Below are 19,675 nucleotides of genomic sequence, written 5' to 3' on the forward strand. Positions count from 1 at the left end.
GGACTCCTATTCGACTTCGGTCGTCCATAGGCTCCGGTCGCCCGGCCATTTTCACCAGCTACTATATATAGTGCGCGGTAGGTTTCCGGAACTGTTACCCTCATCCACTTCCTCCCTGTTCCCCACTACCGCCACTTCAGTCCTATGGTTTCTCGCCGCAGCCACACGCCGTCGTGCCCCTCGCCGGAGACCCTCTCTACTCGGGATCCGCAACATGGCCTCGTCCCTCGCCGCGGTCCCTCTGTCCAGCTCGTCTTCGCTCAAGCCCCGGCAGCCACTCTCAGCCTGTTGCCTGATTTGTTCCGGTCGCCAGCTTCCTCCGTGTTCCTCACTTCAAGGTAGGCCATATCATTTCTCCCTCATACATCGATTCCTCGATCTATGGTGGGGTATTGATTTCAGTCTTCCTTCTCCCCTAGGTCATGATGCCTCGAACCAAGCACTCCGCTCGCAAGCAAGTCACCGGTGGGCCGGCTCATTCGTCTCGTCGTGGTGGCTCCGATGACTCCTAGGAGCAGGCTCGTCCTCGAAAGCGTGCTGCCCGTCCACCCAGCTCGTCTAGCGACTCCTCCTCGGAGGGGTCGGACTTTGAGGATGAACTTGAGGAGGTGGAACCGCCCCCGTTTGTTGGTGTTCGCATCTCTGCACCCAAGCCGGGCACTCGTCGTCCAACCTTTCAGCCTCCTCCTCCTTCGGTGCAACCCCATGGTGATGCTCGTCATATCTCACTTGAGCCTCCATTACCACTCGGCCGCCATATTAAGCGTTTCAACATGGTTCCCACTGGTTCTTATCTTAAATTGCGTTGCGATGTTAATCAGTTTACTGTTGTTAGGGATTCTCAGGATAGTCGTTTTCGCACTAATGTCCAAGCCGACATCTTTACCACTATTGTCATTCCTAAAGGCTTGTCACTCCATGTCTGCATTGATTTAGAACATATTCGCACTCATCCGGAGAAATATCCGGGAGCCATTGAGCTCATTGAGTCATCCAATCTAGCTGCTCCATTTGCATTTCAACATGATTTCAATCATGCTGCCATTCATCAATTCTATACCACATGCTATTTTGGTCCGGATAACACTGTCACATGGATGAGCTCAGACACCGCACTCACAGTATCTTATGCTCAATTTGTCACTGCCCTTGGATTTCCTGACACCGGATTCAAAATCCACAAGGATGATCCCAACCATAGGCCCAAGGGCATTGAGGTCTGTGCGGATCTTCTTAAACCTATACCAACTTTGTCTGACATTGAAAAACAAAAGGGTCTGAACCAAGTCTCCATTTGGCGCTTCCCTTTCAACATCATATATCAGTGTGTCATACACACCATCTATCCCAAGATGGGTGACAAAGGCTCTTGCAGCGGCTATTGCATTGATCTCATGCATCGCCTCTTTGCATCTCCCAAAGGGAAGATAAATGTTCCACACTTTCTATGGCATGAGATCCGTCTTGCTAGCTTCCAGCACAAGAGGGCTTTTCCTCATGCCCCCTTTATTCAGGCTTTTATCGAGAGCGTAGCTCCTTTTCCCATTATCCGCACTCACGTGCATGAGCGATGGGTCATTCCAGCTCACATGGCGGCTGATCATGTTCCTCCTCCTACTGCTACTGCTCGTCGCACCACAACTAGTGTTCCATCTCATACTGCTCATTCCCCTTCCAGTTTTGCACCCTTTGGGCGCATTGCTCGCTTTCTTGGGAAGGCTCACTCTACAATGATGAAGATGTTCACCTTTCATTGCTCCCAACATCACGATGTTGTCACTCGCATGGTCACTTCCAAGAACGCTCTGAAGGCTCATTTGAGAGACTCTGGAGTGTATGATGTGAGTGACGATGGACGCCTTCCTGACGAGCCTCCTTCTGATTTTGGTTTCCCTTCGGGTCCTGAGTGGGCCGATTTCTTTGACGAGGCGGGCGGCAGTGGTGCTCATGATGATGATGATGATGAGGATGATCTTTGATGTTGTTCTGTTTCCCCCTTGTTTTCTTAGTTTTTGGATATTTGATGCCAAGGGGGAGTAGGCTCTATGCATGTATGAGAAGCTCTATGCATGTAATCGAACTCATTGCTATGATTGTGGATTAGCTTGTATGAACTTATGTATGAGATTGTCGAAACTTGTGTTCTATGCTATGAGTTATAAGTCTATATTGAGCTTACTTCTTGAGTATTTACTTCTTGAGTATCTTGTGTATGAGATTTAATTGCATTGGTATCATTTTGAGGGGGAGCCCTCTTCATGTTTAGTCTCTATGGTATCATATTGAGGGGGAGCTCGTTCCTTGATTATTCTTGATTATTGAGCTCCACAACAAATCCTTTCGATTACTATTTTTTATGTGTGTGCATATATGTTGTCATCAACTACCAAAAAGGGGGAGATTGAAAGTGCAACATGCCCTTAATCATATTTTGATGTTGATGACAACATGTATGTTAGGGTCTAATCATGTTTATCAAGTATATCTCAGGATTATGTCCCAAAGACCGTGTGTATGGATCATGACTAGGGACAAAAAGCGTATAACTCAAGAATGAAGATACAAGACATGGACTTCGTTTATGGTTTGTTCTTGAGTATAGGGATCCCGCACTATTAAGAGGGGATCGTTGGATCTAGCGAAAGACTTGCTCAAAATAAACAGCTCCTATTTTTTTGCCTCTGGACGTCCGATGCTCTACGGACGTCCGGTCTCTCTCAGATGTCCGGACGTCCGGCTGCCTCCGGTCGTCCGGTGTTCCTTTAACAGAACCGTATTTACGGATTTCCGGACTCTCTGGTCATCCGAGCTCCGGATGTCTGGCCCGTCTCGGATGTCCGTGTCCTGTGTACTGGTACATAGCTCACATATTCACAGTGGCCGGACGTCCGATGACTGTCGGACGTCTGGACTTATTTGTACCACCAGACATCTGATGTTGTCCGGACGTCCGAGCTATCCTGTGCACTTATGTGTCCCAAACGGTCACCTTTTCACATCCACTATATATATTCCTTTCCCTTCCACGGGATAGGTTGACCATTTCACTTTGAGCTTGCCAAGAACACTCTTCACTCTCTCTCTCAATCACCTACATCAAAACCTAGATCCCCAAGTGATTTAGGAGCCTTTGAGAGAAGTTCTCCGATCAAGTGATAGATCCACTCCTTCCCCTTCTTTGCACCAAAGGAATTTGTGATTTGAGCAAGTCTTGAGCTTTTCCCCAACGTTCTTATTACTATTGTAGGTTGGAGACTCCTAGGCGGTAGGAGTCTTTTGGAGAGGAATCAACCTTTGTGATTACTGATAACCCACAAGTATAGGGGATCGCAACAGCTTTCGAGGGTAGAGTATTCAACCCAAATTTATTGATTCGACACAAGGGGAGCCAAAGAATATTCTTGAGTATTAGCAAGTGAGTTGTCAATTCAACCACACCTGGATAACTTCGTATCTGCAGCAAAATGTTTAGTAGCAAAAGTGGTATGATAATAAAGGTAACGGTAGCAAAAGTAAAGATAGATGTTTTGGGGTTTTTGTAGTAGTTGTAACAGTAGCAACGGAAAAGTAAATAAGCGAAGAACAATATATGAAAAGCTCGTAGGCAATGGATCAGTGATGGATAATTATGCCGGATGCGATTCCTCATGCAATAGTTATAACATAGGGTGATATAGAACTAGCTCCAATTCATCAATGTAATGTAGGCATGTATTCCGTAAATTGTCATACATGCTTATGGAAAAGAACTTGCATGACATCTTTTGTCCTACCCTCCCGTGGCAGCGGGGTCCTTACGGAAACTAAGGGATATTAAGGCCTCCTTTTAATAGAGAACCGGAACAAAGCATTAACACATAGTGAATACACGAACTCCTCAAACTACGGTCATCACCGAGAAGTATCCCGATTATTGTCACTTCGGGGTTGTCGGATCATAACACATAATAGGTGACTATAGACTTGCAAGATAGGATCAAGAACACACATATATTCATGAAAACATAATAGGTTCAGATCTGAAATCATGGCACTCGGGCCCTAGTGACAAGCATTAAGCATAGCAAAGTCATAGCAACATCAATCTCAGAACATAGTGGATACTAGGGATCAAACCCTAACAAAACTAACTTGATTACATGGTAAATCTCATCCAACCCATCACCGTCCAACAAGCCTACAATGGAATTACTCACGCACGGCGGTGAGCATCATGAAATTGGTGATGGAGGATGGTTGATGACGACGACGACGACGAATCCCCCTCTCCGGAGCCCCGAACGGACTCCAGATCAGCCCTCCCGAGAAAGATTAGGGCTTGGCGGCGGCTCCGTATCGTAAAACGCGATGAAACTTTCTCCTTGATTTTTTTCTCCCCGAGACGGTATATATGGAGTTGGAGTTGAGGTCGGAGGAGGTCCAGGGGGCCCACGAGATAGGAGGGCGCGCCCTAGGGGGGGCGCCCCCTGTCTCGTGGACAGCCCGTGGGCCCCCTGGCCTTGATTCTTTTGCCAAAAATTCTTATTAATTCTGAAAAGTGCCTCCGTGGATTTCCAGGACATTCCGAGAACTTTTCTTTTCTACACATAAAACAACATCATGGCAGTTCTGCTGAAAACAACGTCAGTCCGGGTTAGTTTCATTCAAATCATGCAAGTTAGAGTCCAAAACAAGGGCAAAAGTGTTTGGAAAAGTAGATACGTTGGAGACGTATCAATTACCCCCGAAAAGTTTGTAAGGGTTTGGAGATCACCCCAAGGTCTACCATTAGTGGTTGAGAAACACCTCCGTGCTGTTGTCTCAAAGGGAGAATAGGGTGAGTCTTCGTGGCGTTGGTGTGCCTTCGTGGTAACATCCACCTCTCTAACAGTGACTAGCTTCCCTCCAAGGAAGTGAACATCGGCATACATCCTCGTCTCCCGGAGTTGCGGTTATTCCTAACCCTATCTCTCTACTTGTGGTTACTTGTCTCTTTGCACTTACTTACATCATATTGAGGTTGCTTACTTGTGTACTTGTGTTACTTGCTTAGTACTTAGTACTCACTTGCAATTGTTAGGCTCACCTTCATATTTCGCATCATTGCCTAAAATTGCTAAGGAATAATTAGAATTTGTAATTGTACCTATTCACCCCCCCCCCTCTAGGTCCATCTCGATCCTTTCACCTCCATATTCATTCGGCTAATGATTATGGTTGGGATCTTGGGGATCTTCCACGCCTGGATTCTGTCGTCATTGATATATGTGAATCTTTACGGAATCGCGATTTCTCCAAATTTCTCTCCAGCCTTGCCAGCCTTACCGAGCTTCGGATATCTACTTATCATCAACCGGTACACCCTCTCTGCTTACCCTTCCTTACCATTGAAATTAAATTCGGCACTCAGAGACATTATTAAAGGATGCTTGTCAACTAAACTTGTCATCATCGCGTCGACTAAAGTTACGATAAAAATGTTCGATTTTCTATGGGCAAATCCTGAACGTACGGGGTTCATCATTTCCGTCACTAAATTTCCTTTAGAAAACATCGAGGACTAGGTCATGAAGTGTTGTGCCTCATCCTCCTAGTGCATTGGTGGACTTTGTCGATCTCATCTGCTTGTTAATTCATGATATTTTGCAATGATATGGTTTTTGTCAAGCATTTGATCAGCTAGGGACAATCAGGATCCAAACTCAAAGTGGTGTTGTGTCCCAAACCCCAACTTAATGATAAACCACCTTGTTTGGAATGTAACATGGAAATTACCTCCTCATAATGTTCTTTCTGTAGCCACAGAGTTGTAGTATATATTTGTAATCCTGTAGTGATTTCCTAGAAAAATTACTAGTTTACTTGAACTGACTTTTTTGTTTCTAGTGGGTTGAGAGCCTCTATAAATTGTAACATCCTAAAACCCTATAGTTCTTCTAGAACTGGGTTCAAGCCTTTGTGAGCTGTGGATGTGACTTTACTTACATGAGTAAATAACGTAATATTTGTTCAACTGCTACAACCTAGACCCGGCCCATGTGTGTGTGTGTGTGTGTGTGTGTGTGTGTGTGTGTGAGTGTGCTTAGCGGACCGGCTTGGCCCATGTGGCTTGTAATGGTAGTACATATAGACAGCGTGTGCGTGAGTGAGAGGTATCGAATTGACTTTGTAAACACTACTCCCCATCTGAAGCTTTCCTCTCTGCTCTTTCCCCTTCTCCAAGCCTTTCTCTCTGAGATATTTTCCTGGTTCGAGTTCCACACCCCCGCGAGACGCAGGGAAGTGCTGCGGGATCGTAGCATCAACGATTCTCGATATGCTTTGAGTTTAACTGACTGTAATATTTGTTCAATGATTCTGGATATGCGTCGAGTTTCATTTTTTACAATTCTCTTTTGCCTGTTTCAGTTAAATGGGGATAATATTCTAGAGTCACTTCCATGCACCTTTATCAACTTAAAGAGCTTGACACTGCTGACACATTTCTGTAAACTTCCCTCCATTTTGTCAACCTTTTGCTTTCCGAGGAATGCTCCAAGCCTTGAAAGCCTCAAAATACAGGTAATGTTTAGTGCTACAGATCATCTATATTTACATTACATGAAGGCCGTCATTATTGCTTCCAATGAATGACTGTTTACCTATATTTGGTAAGGTTGTTTATGGTTATGGCATGGGGAAGAAATTTGAGGCAAATGGAGAGTTTCAAAATGCACGGTTTACTGATGGCATGTGTGCCAACCTTCAGTTTGTGGATATGACTGGTATCCGCTTGTTTTCAAATGAAATGTCCTTCATAGAGGTTATTCTCTCTAAAGCAAGGCTTATGCACACATTATCCATTAGTCTCAGTCATGTTGTGGAATTGGCAATATCTAAAGAGGATGGACTTAAGAAGTTACTAAACTACAAAAAAGCTTCAACTGATGCTGAGGTTATATTTGAAGGTAACGAATCGTACCAGCGTTATTGCATACCAGCAATGCATTGATGCATAGTAGCATTGTTTAGGAAGTTTGATACCATGCATACCAGCATAACAATGATACATAATGGCAAAGGACAGAGTAGCCGTGCGTAATTCCTTCCAACTTTATTATTCTGTTTTCACTTATGTATTATTCAAGATAAGCAAAGACAATTTTGTGGCTCGAAGAGAGGGTGTTTAGCAGTAGTTGGCAGGAAGAGAACAATCACATTCACAGGTGAATGTGAACGAGGCTTAGTGCATTCAGGAATTTTTCCATGCTCGTGCTTCATCTTTTCTTTTCTTAACAGTTTTACATTACATTATAATATATTATATGGTTGTCAGTCTGCACGACATATTTTGTTCCATCTGCTTCATGGCTGTTGGGATGCGCTGCATAAACGGTGTTCTTCTTGTGCTGGCAGGTTGTACTGTTACCAGATTATTTTCACCCTCGGAGCCTGGAAATGCGTGAAAGATGTTGCGCTGGAATGGAATGACGCAGTACTCTCTGATGACCAAGGTTGCCTTTTGAAGATCAGACGCGCCACATCCACGAAATCTTCGTCCCAAGGCACTGCCGTAGTTATGTTGTTCTGAAAGAAATCTGGCACTGTTTGTAGTTTGATGAAAAGTTTGTGATGGAATTCATCAGGGCATTAGCGTGTCCTGTTGGTACTTTTGCTGTTGCGCAGAATTCCTTTGCTTGAAGTTCCCGGATTGCTCTCTTTCAGAAATGAAAACTTTGCAGACTTGGCTTTGCTTGATTGTTAAATGCTGTTTTACATGCACCCTGCCCACGCATCCACTTCCAGCCCGGTGCTGCTATGGAGCGCTCGCCGGCGGGTAGATGCAGCGTTCGGTGCTGCTATGGAGCGCTCGCCGGCGGGTAGATGCAGCGTTCGGTGCTGCTATGGAGCGCTTGGAGGCAGCAATGAAACATCACCGGACCACCGGATCATTGCTGGATGCTGCAATGGAGCGCGCTGCAGCAGCTCGTCGGAGCTACGTGTGAATTGCGTGGAGTCGGGGGGACGGTGCGTTTGCAGCACACCTGATGGCTGGAGGCGCCGCGCACCTGATGGCTGGAGACACCGCACAGAGACATTGGCAGGTTTGGGATGAACGCGATGGTGTGGTAGTTCGTGTAATCTTGTCATCAGGGATCAGCTAATCAACGGCTGATCAGGCGGCTTAGGTTTGGCTGTTATCAGCCGGATGATTGGTAGCAGCCCGCTGAGGTTGAATCCTGACGAAGTTGCGTGACACGTGGACCGGGTGCAATTATATGTCCACTATACACGGTCAAATGTCTGTACAAATGACTACGTTGACGCCACGTAACAATCACATGCAAATTCTGCTCAAATTCGGACCTGGTGCAAGTCCGAGCCGGTACGGTAATTCCGAAACTTGATGGGTTCGTCTCAAACCCGGTCAGAGCACCTGCATACCATCGATATACACTACCGGACTCGCGGCCTATGCCTACGGCCCAGGGCCGTCGGCATAGGTCCTCTGCCGTCGGCATAGATCTATGCCTACGGCTGCCGTCGGCATAGGCCCGTCGGCGTAGATCACGTCAGCGTAGTCTTGTCAGACCGTCGGCGTAGAATAGCCGTCGGCATAGGGGCCTATGCCGACGGCCGGGCATCAGCCGTCGGCATAGTTTAGCCGTCGGCAGTGTTTTTCGCCTGACGGCAACGGACGGCGCCGTCAAAAGCGCTGACGATTCACGGGAAGCCACGTGGCAGAGGTATGCCGACGGCTTGGCCGTCGGCATAGGTGGAAATCTATGCCGGCGGCCAAGCCGTCAGCATATCTCTGCCACGTGGCATTCCCTGGTGCCTCCTGGTGGCAGGGCTATGCCTACGGCACAGCCGTAGGCATAGATGGAATCTATGCCGACGGCTTTGCCGTAGGCATAGCCATGCCACGTGTCGTCCCCTGGTTCCTTCTGGCGGCAGGGCTGGGACGACATGTGGCACGGCTATGCCTACGGCAAAGCCGTCGGCATAGATATTTATGCCGTCGGCTTTGCCGTCGGCTTTGCCGTAGGCATAGCCCTGCCACGTGGCGCGCCCCTGGTGTCACGACAGCCATCTATGCCTACAGCATTGCCGTCGGCATAGTTGCTGACCAGAACCAAAAAAAAGATTAGCCAACAAGGCTAGCTATTTACAAATGCTTATACAAACATGATTCAACAGCCATGGATTTGCAAACACAGACCATAGTATATTTTTTATGTACATAACATTTCCATTCTAAGAATCCACAACAACATTATAGGAGGCCGAGGGGCGGTGGTGGGGGAGACAAGGCTGCAACGATGGAGGTGGCATACAGTCAGTACAACAAACAGAAGATCCTACATATGAGGATGAATATGTAATCTATACATTAAATTTACCAAAAGAAAATCACCTAGAACTAAAAAGGTAGAAAATTATTGCTTTTGTTATAGATAACTTGTCATGTTGGTGCTTGAACCGAACAATACTACTAATACATACAGTACAGAGATGCTCCAGTTTCGGTTGTATCTATCAAGCATCAGTTCTTGTTCAAGGCAAGCTTCAAAGAGAAAAAGAGTGGTGCTGATTCATATGTATATATGTATATACAGAAGATGCAAGTGTCATCAAGTTCGCTTTAGTCAAAGTAAAAACAAATGGACACATACAAAACTGAACCAAGGGTGGTGCTGATTCATGTGTATGTACAGATTGAGGTGCCAGCCAGTTGGTTTCACTCAAAGTTCAACCAAAAAAATTGACACATACAAATTGAAGAAAAGTGTGGTCCTGATTCATATGTATGTATGTACAGGGGATGCAAGTGCCACCAAGATAGATAGTTTCAGTCAAAAGTAAAAAACAATTGGATACATACAAACTGAAGCAAACCGTCGTGCTTTTCCATGTGTACATACAAAAGATGCAAGTGGTATCCATAATTTGGATATAGGTAGTACGCTCATGTGGTGAATTTTGTGAATCTATACTCTGCATCTACCAAAAGGATCACCCCCCTCACATGCAAATATAATTCAGTCCAATGGCTTTCTTCTCCCCTCACATGCATAAGACGAGAGCAGACCATCTAAACAGGCGGACCAGACCTTCACCTTGGGAGAGAGGCGAGTGCTACCTGTTGCCATGTCGTCGTCGAGCTCGGGTGGTCCTCCTCCTCCTCCTCGAGCAGGACAAGGTTGTTTCTCCCCTACACTCCAATGGCCATCTTCTCCAAGGACATCTACAAGGGCAGAACACACCATTGATGCAAGTGTCACCAAGATAGTTTCAGTCAAAGTTAAAGCAAATGTAAATATGCAAACTGAACCAAACCGAGGTGCATGTTCATATGTGTGTGTATGTAGAGATGCAAGTGCAATCTAAATTTTGGGGAACCAAAGCATGGTTGTTGTCGTTGTTGTTGCTACTTTAGCAGCAACAACATCCTTGAAATCAAACGAGGGGCAAGTTGTTTTAGCAGCAGCGCATACTAGTAATTAGCTAGGACCATTATTATTGAACAACCATTCGAGGACGGTGGCAGACACATCAATCTCATAAGGCTCTACTGGAGAAACAAAAGCATAGGATATGTGATGCTGGCAATCTTAGCACAAGAAGAAAAAAACACAGCCTCTCCGATAGAATGGATGGATGCATCATGCACAATCATTGGTTCCATCATTGCAGCACTAGTTGAGCAACAAATCAAATATAACAGTAGTTCCATTCGTTCAGCCAACAAGTTAACAAAAGTTTACTTCCCACTACTAATTTTGCAACTTGTCATAATAAAGAAAACAGAGCTCAAAATCACAGCAACAAAAGCGGTAGACTGGGAGCCTGGAACCATGCAAACCAAATCGCAGAGCAGAAAAATAACAGTACTACCTGGAGCAATAAGAAACTCAACGGCCTAGGGCAACATTTGGAAGGAGACAAGCAAGTACTACAACAGCTAGCTGGGCTGAATTGAAGATTAACCAAAATCATATCAAGTATTTGTTGAGCATGATTATACACGGGAAGGGGAAGGGGTTCACGGCAGGGACCTTTAGGTCATGACCTGGCTTGCATCTCTCCTCCTCATGTGCATTGGTTTGCATCCAATCCTTGCAGTCCAATCCATGGAAGTCCCTCCCTCCCTGCATCTCTAGAACAACACGACACTTAAATTTCATCAACTTCCATTGCTACTGATAAAAGAGGAGCAAGATGTATATGCTGCATAAATCATACATGGAGAAGCAAGTTGCTTGAAAACAGAGGAGGTCCATGATGGTTGTTCTCATTCGCAACAGAAAAACTCAGAAAAATGCACAAGTGCATGCTATCTATGGATACACCAACTCTATCAGTACCTAGCACCCAAACTAAGAAAAAAATTCATTCATATGCAGCAACCTAAACTCAACTTTGAGAGAGCGGACTGATTAACATTTTTTTTGTTGGGTCGAATTTTTCACAAATATAGATAGTGTAACGCCCGTGAAATTAAATTATGCAAAGTAGTATAGTAGTAATATTTTAAGCCAATTATAGAGATTATCGGATGGATTGATAGCTTGCACTAATAATATATATGATGGATGCCACTGTTTAAGAATTAGCAGTAGTTGCTTAGAACCCAAATGCATGTACACGTACTGGTCTAGGCAGACTTTTTTTTCTTTCCCTTAATTTGTGAGAAGAGTTAGACCAGATATTTTGCTCAACAAGTAGCTGGCTGTAGGAAGGGTCGAGGAGGCAACTGAAAATAAAATGTTTAGTAAATGGAAATGATTATGCTGCTGACTCAGGTACAGGCCAGCAAGCTTATCTATTCCTGTTGTCAGACATACGTGTCAATTAGAGCAATTTTACTTAGTGTCTATTCCTGCACGCCTATATAAAGGGCCAAGGGCCGGGTAGCTGGACCTCACACCACAACCATTGTCTCTCTTCACTAGAGGTAGTAGTAGTAGAGCCGTAGCTGCTGGTGCAGAGCAGGCGTTAGAAATCTTGCTGCTGTGTCAAGAGAATCGGGAGAAGGCAAGCATGCGTTCCATCTAGCTTCTCCAGATGTCCTGTTCCTTCTCTTTCTTTACTCATGCCATGCCGCTGTTGCTAGTACTTCTCTATATGGCTAGTCTGTAGCACTATTCTTGTTGTTAATTCTTTCACCTCAGCTAGTGTGTCCTTGTACAGTACGCATGGTGGTTTGGTTCTGCATGCTAGTTGTGAAAGATGCATGCGTCCTATCTCCCAAGAACTCCTCTAGATTAATTTGTCTTTTCTCTCTTTCTATCTTGTACCACATGCCTTGTTCTAACTAAGTACGCCTCACTTTTACTTGTTGGACCTGTACACTCGTTATGCTAAGAATAGCACATGCAAGACTAGCTAATCTTGTGCAGAAGCTAGGGATGATATATTGGTGATCTTTTGAGATAATATTTCCTCTTCTAATGTTCCAGTCCTAATGAAAAATCTAACACTAAGGCATCACGATGGCAAAAACATTGTACCGGTCACAGTTTTTCCCTGCTACATGTGTGCTTGCTGAGTATGTTATCATACTCATTCTTGCTATCTTTTTTTTTTTGCAGAGATGAGCAATGGAAATGATGGTGAACAGTAGAAGTAGTACTACGGGAGGGGATGAAATAAAGAAACTTGCATGCATGTACTAGCAAGAACACTTGTAGTCGTTCCTATGATAATGAATAAAAATGATTCCAGTGTACTACCTTGGTTAACCTGATGGCCTAACATGCTTATAAATTTGAATTGAATTTATAAGCATGTGGCAATTGTCACTGCTATGTTTTGGGGCGTGACAGATAGAAGCACTCCAAAAGCTACATAATAAATCATAGAGGCTGGCCGAACTAATTGGCGCACTCAAACGATACAAGACAGCGGCCCGATGGACAACTAAGCAAGCATACACAGCAAGTAAAACTACATCACCAATATTATGTAATTAACTGGAAGCTCTTGTTCATCATACCAGTACAAATATACTATCTATATCTATACTTTAATCATGCAGTCAATTGAAGTAAAAGCTGGCTCGGCCAGGAATCAAGCCTAGGATGTGAATTTGTCACAGGATTTGTCACAGGATCCAACTAGGCCACTGTACTTTACTTGTCAATTGGAGTAAACCGATTCTTCATGTACATTGTAAAGTAGTGCTAAAGTTCCCTTGAACGTGATTCCACGTGTACGTGGAGAATACATGTGAATATGTGTGTCCGAGTAGGACTGGAAGTAGACATGGCTAGGGGCTATATACTTATACACTGGTAAATTATGGAATTGATTGTAAGCATCAACAAAGAAAAAAAGAGATTGTCACGAGCCTATGGCCAATAACAAATTAGAGGACAAACTAAAAAAAGCTAACTAGAGATTTCCTCTCTGTGTGTATGTGTTCGTTGTGCTCTGGCCGGTGGGGGGATGATAAAAAAAGCAACTACTGCTATGTATGTTAGCTTGTCCATCAGGTTAGATCAAACTAGCTACCGGTGAAGGATATAGCCAGCTTCGTGTGGTGCAGTGCATCACATATTCCTCTACTTAGCAGCAGCAGTAGTGAGCAGAGGAAGGAGGCGGAGGAGATGGAGGTGCTACCTGCCGAGGTGGGTCGTCGTGGCCGTGCTTGAGCTCGGCAGCGCCCGCCTCCTCGAGCAGGACAAGGCCGCCAGCTAGGTGCGCCCCTCGTCCTCCGCCTCCTCGACCGCACCAAGGTGACCTGCAGCAAGGGAAGGAAAGGAGAAGGTGAGGTGGGGAGGGTGGATCCGGGCAAGGAAAGAGGGGAAGGACGTACCTGCGCCACGCCCGTAACGGATCTGTCGAGCTCTGGCCTCGCCGTCGCCGGATCTGGCTGATCCCGGCGATGTTAGGGGTGGCGGTCGAAACCCTAGCTAGCCACGGGGTCGGTGGAGGACGGGAGCGCTGATTCTGGACGGAGGGGAGGGTGGAGCGGACCTAGGGGAGCTCGGGGGTGTGTTGCGCGCCGCCGGAGCTCGCCGGAACTAGCCGGCGTCAATGGTGGCGGCGGCGAGGGAGAGGGGTTCGTGGGGGAGAGAGGATTCGCGAGAGACAGAGAGGTTCGTGGGGAGAGAGCGAGGTGCGAGAGACAGAGGGGTGGGCTCTTTTTTCTTTTTCTTTTTTTCTCCTTTTCTCTAGATGGATGGATGGATGGTTGTGGGGTGGACAGCTAGATGGATGGATTTGCGCCACGTCATCGATCCGTGGCACAAACGTTTCCACCAATAGAAACCAAGCTCATACAATTGTGTTCTCCCTTTTGTTTTTCTTCTATTTTTTTCTACCCTCTTGGACCTACCGTTGACGATCCGTGACGGGAGAGGAGGGCGGCGAGGAGGAGATGGTGAGGTGAGGTGGGGAGGGAATGGATCGGGGAATGGATCGGGGAATGGTGCGTCCGGTATGACGACTATGAGTCCGGACGGGGACCTACGGACAGTCGCACAGAACATCTCTTCGGCTTTCCCCGTCACCGTCGACGAAGATACGTGCGACGTCCCTCAGCATCGAACGACAGCACCAAAGGAGGGGTAGGCGCCACCATCGGGGGGCGAATGTACCTCGACGGTATGCCGGATCCAGCGGTTAAAATCTACCGAAAATCATACGATGCCGGAAATCCTCGGGACCTGGCACGGTGTCGTCATATGGCCCTTGTAGGGTGTTCTGAAAGTTTTAGCGTGTTTCGTAGAAGCCTGACCGGAAGTCGCTTGTAAACTGCACCATCTCCGAGGTACTATCTGGCTATCGAGAGAGAACGTGTCCAGTTTGTGAAGGAAGTGCGTTGCCCGTTGCTCCGTTGACCTCAAAACTTCTCGTGCTCTCAAAGGGGGAAATTGCATGACATGTGTCAATACATGGCATTTTTTGGGCCCGCCTGCAATATTTGAGACATTTAATGCATCCGTAGGGTTTCAATGCGGGAATGGCAGATCTGCACGGCGGCCACCTGAAATGATGTCCAGAAGTGGTTTTTCAAATCATATATGATGTCTTTGCGGTATGTGTAGGCCTAGTGCAACCCAAGGGGGGCATGCCCCACCACCGAGAGGCGAATGTACCTCGGCGGCATGCCGGATCCAGCCGTTAAAATCGACCAAAAATCATATGATGCCAGAAATCCTCAGGACCTGGCATGGTGTCATCATATGGCCCTTATAGGGTGCGGTGAAAGTTTTAGCGTGTTTCGTAGAAGCTTGACCGGAGGTTGCATGTAAACTGCACTATCTCCGAGGTAGTATCTGGCTATCGAGAGAGAACGTGTCTGGTTTGTGAAGGAAGTGCGTTGCCCGTTGCTCCGTTGACCTCGAAACTTCTCGTGCTCTCAAAGGGGGCAATTGCATGACACGTGCCAGTACATGGCATTTTTCGGGCCCGCCTGCAATATTTGAGACATTTACTGCATCCGTAGGGTTTCAACGCGGAAATTGCAGATCTGCACGGCGACCACCTGAAATGATGTCCAAAAGTGTTTTGTTAAATCACATATGATGTCTTTGCGGTATGTGTAGGCCTAGTGCAACCAAAGGAGAGGTAGGCCCACCACCATAGGGTGAATGTACCTCGGCAGCATGCCGGATCTAGCCGTTAAAATCCACGGGAAATCATGCGATGCCGGAAATCCTCGGGATCTGGCACGGTTTAGTCATATGGACCTTATAAAAGTTTGAGCATATTTCATAGAAGCCTGACAGGAGGCCGCTTGTAAACTACACCATCTCCAAGGTAGTATCTGGTTATCAAGAAAGAACGTGTGTGATTTTGTGAAGGAAGTATGCTGCCTGTTGCTCTGTTGGCTATTTCAACCCTCCATCACACTTGTATATATATGTTAAGACACAATGCAAGTTTTGGTGGCATTGCTACCCCCGAAGGCCCCCGACCGGCCTTACCTAGCCCCGTTGACCCGGAGATCTAGGCCTTTGACTTACACCGGACGGCCTTTGACCAACGGACTTTTCCACCTGATTGTGATAGGTCAGCCCATAGGAACATTTCATAAAACAAGGTCTGGGCCCAACCCACCATCGGATCCCCCTCGTGTCGACCTGGCACGGCTGTTTCCCCTGTCCAAGTGCTGGCGGCAGCGCCTTCCGTGAAATGGGTCACACTCCGGAGCTGCATGACGGGTGTTTGCACCTGACAGCACACTTCCAGACATGTAAGAGGAGCCAACGCAAGATTTAGTGGCATGGCTAGCCCCCGAAGTGTTGGAAATATGCCCTAGAGGCAATAATAAAAGCATTATTATTATATTTCCTTGTTCATGATAATTGTCTTTATTCATGCTATAATTGTGTTATCTGGAAATCGTAATACATGTGTGAATAACAGACATCAACATGTCCCTAGTGGGCCTCTAGTTGACTAGCTCGTTGATCAACAGATAGTCATGATTTCCTGACTATGGACACTGGATGTCATTGATAACGAGATCACATCATTAGGAGAATGATGTGATGGACAAGACCCAATCCTAAACATAGCACAAGATCGTATAGTTCGTTTGCTAGAGTTTTCTAATGTCAAGTATCTTTTCCTTAGACCATGAGATCGTGTAACTCCCGGATACTGTAGGAGTGCTTTGGGTATGCCAAACGTCACAACGTAACTGGGTGACTATAAAGGTAGACTGCGGGTATCTCCGAAAGTGTCTGTTGGGTGACATGGATCAAGACTGGGATTTGTCACTCCGTATGACGGAGAGGTATCACTGGGCCCACTCGGTAATGCATCATCATAATGAGCTCAGAGTGACAAAGTGTCTGGTCACGGGATCATGCATTACGGTACGAGTAAAGTGACTTGCCGGTAACGAGATTGAATGAGGTATTGGGATACCGACGATCGAATCTCGGGCAAGTAACATATCGATAGACAAAGGGAATAGCGTACGGGGTTGATTGAATCCTCGACATCGTGGTTCATCCGATGAGATCATCGTGGAGCATGTGGGAGCCAACATGGGTATCCAGATCCCGCTGTTGGTTATTGACCGGAGAGTCGTCTCGGTCATGTCTGCTTGTCTCCCGAACCCGTAGGGTCTACACACTTAAGGTTCGGTTACGCTAGGGTTGTAGGGATATGTATATGCAGTAACCCGAATATTGTTCGGAGTCCCGGATGAGATCCCGGACGTCACGAGGAGTTCCGGAATGGTCCGGAGGTAAAGATTTATATATGGGAAGTCCTGTTTCGGACATCGGGACAAGTTTCGGGGTTATCGGTATTGTACCGGGACCACCGGAAGGGTCCCGGGGGTCCACCGGGTGGGTCCACCTGCCCCGGGGGGCCACATGGGCTGTAAGGGGGTGCGCCTTGGCCTAATGGGCCAAGGGCACCAGCCCCACATAGGCCCATGCGCCTAGGGTTTAAGGGGACAAGAGTCCTAGGAGGGTAAGGCACCTCCTAGGTGCCTTGGGGGGAAGGGAAACCTCCCCTTGGCCGCCGGCCATAGGAGATTGGATCTCCTAGGCTGCGCACCACCCCCCCCCCTTGGCACCCCTATATATAGTGGGGGAGAGGAGGGACTTCATACCTGAACGCCCTGGCCTTTGGTTGCCTCCTTCTCCCTCCTCAACACCTTCTCCACCTCCATAGTGCTTAGCGAAGCTCTGCCGGAGTACTGCAGCTCCATCAACACCACGCCGTCGTGCTGCTGCTGGTGCCATCTCCCTCAACCTCTCCTCCCTCCCTTGCTGGATCAAGAAGAGGAGACGTGGCTGTTCCGTACGTGTGTTGAACGCGGAGGTGCCGTCCGTTCGGCGCTGGTCATCGGTGATTTGGATCACGTCGAGTACGACTACATCATCACCGTTCTTTTGAACGCTTCCGTGCGCGATCTACAAAGGTATGTAGATGCATCTGATCACTCGTTGCTAGATGAACTCCTAGATGATCTTGGTGAAATGAGTAGGAAAATTTTTGTTTTCTGCAACATTCTCCAACAGTGGCATCATGAGCTAGGTCTATGCGTAGTTCTTCTTGCGCGAGTAGAACACAATCTGTTGTGGGCGTAGATTTGTCAACTTTCTTGCCGTTACTAGTCCTTTCTTGCTTCAGCGGTATTGTGGGATGAAGCGGCCCGGACCAACCTTACACGTACGCTTACGTGAGACCGGTTCCACCGACTAACATGCACTAGTTGCATAAGGTGGCTGGCGGGTGTCTGTCTCTCCCACTTTAGTTGGAGCGGAATCGATGAACAGGGTCCTTATGAAGGGTAAATAGAAGTTGACAAATCACGTTGTGGCTTTAACGTAGGTAAGAAAACGTTCTTGCTAGAACCCTAATTCAGCCACGTAAAACTTGCAACAACAATTAGAGGACGTCTAACTTGTTTTTGCAGCAAGTGGTTTGTGATATGATATGGCCAAAGTTGTGATGAATGATGAATGATCTATATGTGATGTATGAGATGTTCATGCTATTGTAATAGGATTCACGACTTGCATGTCGATGAGTATGACAACCGGCAAGAGCCATAGGAGTTGTCTTTATTCTTTTAATGACCTGCGTGTCATCGAGAAACGCCATGTAAATTACTTTACTTTATTGCTAAACGCGTTAGCCATAGTAGTAGAAGTAATAGTTGGCGAGCAACTTCATGGAGACACGATGATGGAGATCATGATGATGGAGATCATGGTGTCAAGCCGGTGACAAGATGATCACGGAGCCCCAAGATGGAGATCAAAGGAGCTATGTGAAAATGGCCATATCATGTCACGTTTATTATTTGATTGCATGTGATGTTTATCATGTTTTGCATCTTGTTTACTTAGAACGACGGTAGTAAATAAGATGATCCCTCACAATAAAAATTCAAGAAGTGTTCCCCCTAACTGTGCACCGTTGCGACAGTTCGCTGTTTCAAAACACCACGTGATGATCGGGTGTTTTATTCAGACGTTCACATACAACGGGTGTAAGACAGATTTACACATGCAAACACTTAGGTTGACTTGACGAGCCTAGCATGTACAGACATGGCCTCGGAACACAGAAGACCGAAAGGTCGAGCATGAGTCGTATAGAAGATACGATCAACATGAAGATGTTCACCGATGTTGACTAGTCCGTCTCACGTGATGATCGGACACGGTCTAGTTTAACTCGGATCATGTAATACTTAGATGACTAGAGGGATGTCTAATCTAAGTGGGAGTTCACTAATAATTTGATTAGTTGAACTTAATTATCATGAACTTAGTCTAAAATCTTTGCAATATGTCTTGTAGATCAAATGGCCAACGTAGTCCTCAACTTCAACGCGTTCCTAGAGAAAACTAAGCTGAAAGACGATGGCAGCAACTATACGGACTGGATCCGGAACCTGAGGATCATCCTCATAGCTGCCAAGAAAGATTATGTCCCACAAGCACCGCTTGGTGACGCACCCGTTCTCCCTGCAGAACAAGATGTTATGAACGCTTGGCAGGCACGTTTCGATGACTACTCCCTCGTTCAGTGCGGCATGCTTTACAGCCTAGAGCCGGGGCTCCAAAAGCGTTTTGAGAGACATGGAGCATATGAGATGTTCGAAGAGCTGAAAATGGTTTTCCAAGCTCATGCCCGGGTCGAGAGATATGAAGTCTCCGACAAATTCTTCAGCTGTAAGATGGAGGAAAACAGTTCTGTCAGTGAGCACATACTCACTATGTCTGGGTTG

The 19,675-nt window shown here is 46.5% G+C and overlaps 1 protein-coding gene and 1 long non-coding RNA gene across 4 annotated transcripts in view; one reads left to right on the forward strand and one right to left on the reverse strand.

Moving 5' to 3' along the window:
• LOC119309912 (F-box/FBD/LRR-repeat protein At1g13570-like) overlaps positions 1 to 7,424 on the forward strand; it is a 16,508-nt gene extending 9,084 nt beyond the window's left edge. Inside the window, exons 2-6 of the mRNA XM_037585814.1 lie at positions 3,809 to 3,812; positions 5,168 to 5,335; positions 6,388 to 6,540; positions 6,635 to 6,926; positions 7,375 to 7,424. Coding sequence (XP_037441711.1) covers positions 3,809 to 3,812; positions 5,168 to 5,335; positions 6,388 to 6,540; positions 6,635 to 6,926; positions 7,375 to 7,424 — 667 coding nt within the window. The remainder of the gene's footprint in view (positions 1 to 3,808; positions 3,813 to 5,167; positions 5,336 to 6,387; positions 6,541 to 6,634; positions 6,927 to 7,374) is intronic.
• A 1,733-nt stretch (positions 7,425 to 9,157) lies between these two features.
• LOC119311305 lies at positions 9,158 to 13,989 on the reverse strand. 3 transcript variants are annotated; one of them, XR_005150972.1, is made up of 4 exons: positions 13,781 to 13,989; positions 13,585 to 13,705; positions 11,019 to 11,119; positions 9,158 to 9,273 (listed from the first exon to the last, which is right to left on the reverse strand). It is a non-coding gene; the product is annotated as an uncharacterized LOC119311305 (long non-coding RNA). The 3 variants fall into 3 exon arrangements; XR_005150973.1 differs by lacking the exon at positions 9,158 to 9,273 and adding an exon at positions 9,923 to 10,207; XR_005150971.1 differs by lacking the exon at positions 9,158 to 9,273 and having other exon boundaries at positions 10,674 to 11,119.
• Between the last annotated feature and the right edge of the window lie 5,686 nt (positions 13,990 to 19,675).

This window comes from Triticum dicoccoides, chromosome 5B (assembly GCF_002162155.2).
Source record: "Triticum dicoccoides isolate Atlit2015 ecotype Zavitan chromosome 5B, WEW_v2.0, whole genome shotgun sequence".
Lineage (NCBI taxonomy): Eukaryota > Viridiplantae > Streptophyta > Magnoliopsida > Poales > Poaceae > Triticum > Triticum dicoccoides.